Consider the following 3,988-nt stretch of genomic DNA (forward strand, 5'->3'; position numbering starts at 1 on the left):
GCCTCTCTTCAGGTATTATGTGATCATAGGAGTTGAAATTTTGAAATAATATAGGTAGGAAATAAAAAATATATTTCCCTACAGGTAAATATATTAGATTCTTATTAACAAACTCATTTTCCATTTATTGGTTGAAATATATGGTCACATGAAGAGAAAAGTACTTGACAGAAAAAAATGCTTTCTGAAGACTTGTATTAAGCTTAAACCGAAAAACCATAAGGACATGACCTGACTTAGATACACACACAAAGCAAGCCTTCTCAATATTATATAGGTTTCAAAACTTTTGTGTCTATCTAGATACCCAATTTTATATTTTCAACGTAAGAAATTTTCATTGGCGAGTTTTTAGTAATGGTTTTCTTACATTTTAAAGAAGGTATTTCTTACATGAAATACAGTACTAGTAATTCACTAAGGTTTATTTTAAATTAATATTACAGCTTTATGAGGTGATACACTAGGTAAAAATGCTTTGAGCCTTTTAAAGAAAAAAAGACACAATAGTACCTGCTCTCAAGATTGATGGTGCTAATAGAATATAAAAATAATTTGGTCAATTAAGTCAATCAACCAATAAATTCAATCACACCAGCTCCTCAGAAATTTCAATCAAAATTATTGGCCCTATGGTCTCACACAGACAGAACCACAATTGAGATGGCTACAGAACAATATTCCACCTGACAGCAAAGTAATAAAATTGGGGGTGGTGGTAGAGTGGACTGAAGAAAGTTGAGAAGATTGTATAAAAATGGGTGAAAAATTACCACATGAGAACACTGGTTCTTAACATTGGATTTATATTTCAGTAACTTAGAGAGATTTAAAAAATACAACCTGGGTACCACCCCCAGAGATTCTGATTTAATTACTTTGGAGTTTGATGGGCATTTAAAGAATAAGCAGCCAAGACTGAGAACTGCATTAAAAATAATGACCCTTAAAGAGCTAATTAATCAATTTAGGGATCAAGGGAAAAATTTAAAAACCCAAGTTTGCAGTTTTTGTTCTAACCATCTCAACAGTGGTAACTTATCCACCTTTAAACTATTACATGATAGCTCTTAAACTTAAATAGGAATAAAATGTAGTAAAATAAGTATGCTATTTTTTTCTTTTGACTTATAATTCACAATTTTCTTCCCACGTTTACATTTATACTACCCCAATTCAATAAAAGATAACAAATAGAAAAAAATAATAAAAGATAACATTGAAATTTTTTAAAATCTATTTTAATTGCCCCGCTAGCCAGGAAGTATCTATATCTAGGGATGAATCCAGATTTTGTTAGGCCCCTAATTTATACAATTTGCGGGACCCTGTTTAAACAAAAGCATATAAAATTATGAACACAAAATTGCTAAGGGGCCTTGGAAGAGGCCCATGCAGACAGCTTAAGCTTCATTAGCTCTTGCATAAAGTCACTCCTGTTTATATCATTTGTCAGTTTTAACTATTCATTTTGTGATTAATATTTGGCAGATATTTTTAGTCCATTTAAAAAACATCCCACCTAAAAGCAAAGATCAGTACTAAATANATTCACAATTTTCTTCCCACGTTTACATTTATACTACCCCAATTCAATAAAAGATAACAAAGAGAAAAAAATAATAAAAGATAACATTGAAATTTTTTAAAATCTATTTTAATTGCCCCGCTAGCCAGGAAGTATCTATATTTAGGGATGAATCCAGATTTTGTTAGGCCCCTAATTTATACAATTTGCGGGACCCTGTTTAAACAAAAGCATATAAAATTATGAACACAAAATTGCTAAGGGGCCTTGGAAGAGGCCCATGCAAACAGCTTAAGCTTCATTAGCTCTTGCGTAAAGTCACTCCTGTTTATATCATTTGTCAGTTTTAACTATTCATTTTGTGATTAATATTTTGCAGATATTTTTAGTCCATTTAAAAAACATCCCACCTAAAAGCAAAGATCAGTACTAAATAAAATACTAAAATTTCAAACTATAATGATTAATGTGCAATGATTTTGAACGGCTGCAATTTTTTCATTTCTCAAAACTTTTATAATAGTTTTAAAAGCCAGTCAAAGTAAAAATCTTAGGCATTGCTATGAGGTGTCTAGGATCTTGACTTCCTCTTTGTTTTTATAAATCCTGGATGTTACCCACTTACATACAGATTGGAAAACAAAACCTTTTGAAAAAAGATGGCAAAAACAGATTAAGGCACTGATTGAAGGGAATTTGCAACACTTGAAAAAAAAAGATACATACATTGTACTTAATGGGTGTAATGCTTATTTATTTACTTGTAACTCGGCAACACCAGTTATCCCTTACATAAGAAGCCTCAAAACAAATTATTTTCCTTTCCAGGGTTTAACACCAGAATAAGGACATTATGATTACTATATACAATATTTATGCAATAATTATATTATTTACCATCATTTTACCTGACAATATTGTGACGTTTTCTCAAGTCCATCTGCGAATAAGTTATAATTCAAAATACAGTTCATGGCCACTAAGTGTAAGGTAGCCCCTACAGGTATCACTACATTAAACACAGTACAAGAAAGGTCATTAATAATGATTTTATCATCAAAAGTATTTCATTAAGAATATCCAAAGAAAGTAGAAAAATTTTTATAAAGCAGTTAAAATGTTTTTAAGTTTTGATTCCTAACAACATTTACTCATTTGGAAAATTCATTTACTTAGAATTTTACATGACGGTAAGTGAGGTGTTCTCATATTTGGTTTCGCTTCCACATCTGCCCACTTCCAAAACAGCAACATAAATTTGAACACTAACTCTAACATAGTGGAAGGGGACAGTGTGATGAAGTGAAAATGCTGGGATAGTTTCTCTTTAACTGAAGAAAGCTGGTAACACATATAGCTAGTTACGTTATTTGAAATATGAATACCAATCAATAAATATTTCTTGAACATAAATTATCATACATAACTTACAAAAAATGTTTACATTCTTACCTCTAGATAACCAAGGTTCTCCCATCTGTACCTCTTGCAAATAAAAGTTCTTGCAGTTTCTCATTCTTTGCTGGATCTCACAACTAAAAGATTCATAAAGTATTTAACAATGAGTAATGAATATAAGGTGTATGGTTACTGATCAAAATTGATTTTTATTTTAAAAGCACGTCTTGAACCTATTCTCTAAATCCAAAGTATGACAAATACAGTTGTTTATAATATTTAAATCAATTTCCTAAAACAGCTGTGATTTCAAGTGATTAAAATAATACATGGCATATTCAAGTTAGGTCGAGAGGCTTGTAATAACCATCATCCATATTTTACCCTGCTTACTAAGTACACAAAGCAGAAATCTCACTGTAATTAATATAGCCAAGGTGGTTTAGTGTGTTGCAAAATTTTCTTGCCTGGGGTATTAACAGAGCTTGTTGATTTGATTGCAATGATTTCTCTGGCCTACAGTCTTATTTGGTTGTGATACCTGTTCATGCAGCAGTAACTCTAGTAGGGGAGGCAAGAAGCTTCTGTACTCACACCCGCACAAAGGGAGGGGCAAAGGCCACGGTGAGGAGTTGGCAGGGCAGTTGGTGAGTGTTCAGAAGGGTGCTTTGTTTTGCTGCAGCATGGCTCATGAAAGCAGCCGTGGCCATAAGATGGCGTCACGATTGGTACTATGCCCAGGGCTGGTCTTTCAAGGTAGAATGGGCAACCCCTAGCCCAAAATGTCAACTCCACTGTCAGTCACTTCAGCTTCAATCTTTTATATCCAGAGGATTATTGTGTTTGTTTTCCTCAAGAATTCTGTTTTTAAAATGGGATGAGCCTGGAGAAGTTCACCTTTTAAGCTTTTCACAGCAAACATGCTAGTAATCACTAACAACCACAGGTTTAATTCAGCAGATGTTTAGTGAGCACTGGCAAGGGCAGGACACTAGGAAGAGCTGGAAGGGGTAGGAGATCAAAACCCTTGCGCACATCCCCAAGGAGCCCACAGTCTAACAA

General features: G+C 33.2%; 1 protein-coding gene across 1 annotated transcript in view; it reads right to left on the reverse strand.

Annotated features, from left to right (window-relative positions):
• TOMM20L (translocase of outer mitochondrial membrane 20 homolog (yeast)-like) overlaps positions 1-3,988 on the reverse strand; it is a 12,711-nt gene that overhangs the window by 3,520 nt on the left and 5,203 nt on the right. Inside the window, 2 exon segments of the mRNA XM_008589529.1 lie at positions 2,981-3,023; positions 3,025-3,063. Coding sequence (XP_008587751.1) covers positions 2,981-3,023; positions 3,025-3,063 — 82 coding nt within the window.

This window comes from Galeopterus variegatus, unplaced genomic scaffold, assembly GCF_000696425.1.
Source record: "Galeopterus variegatus unplaced genomic scaffold, G_variegatus-3.0.2 Scaffold5501, whole genome shotgun sequence".
Taxonomy (NCBI): Eukaryota; Metazoa; Chordata; class Mammalia; order Dermoptera; family Cynocephalidae; genus Galeopterus; species Galeopterus variegatus.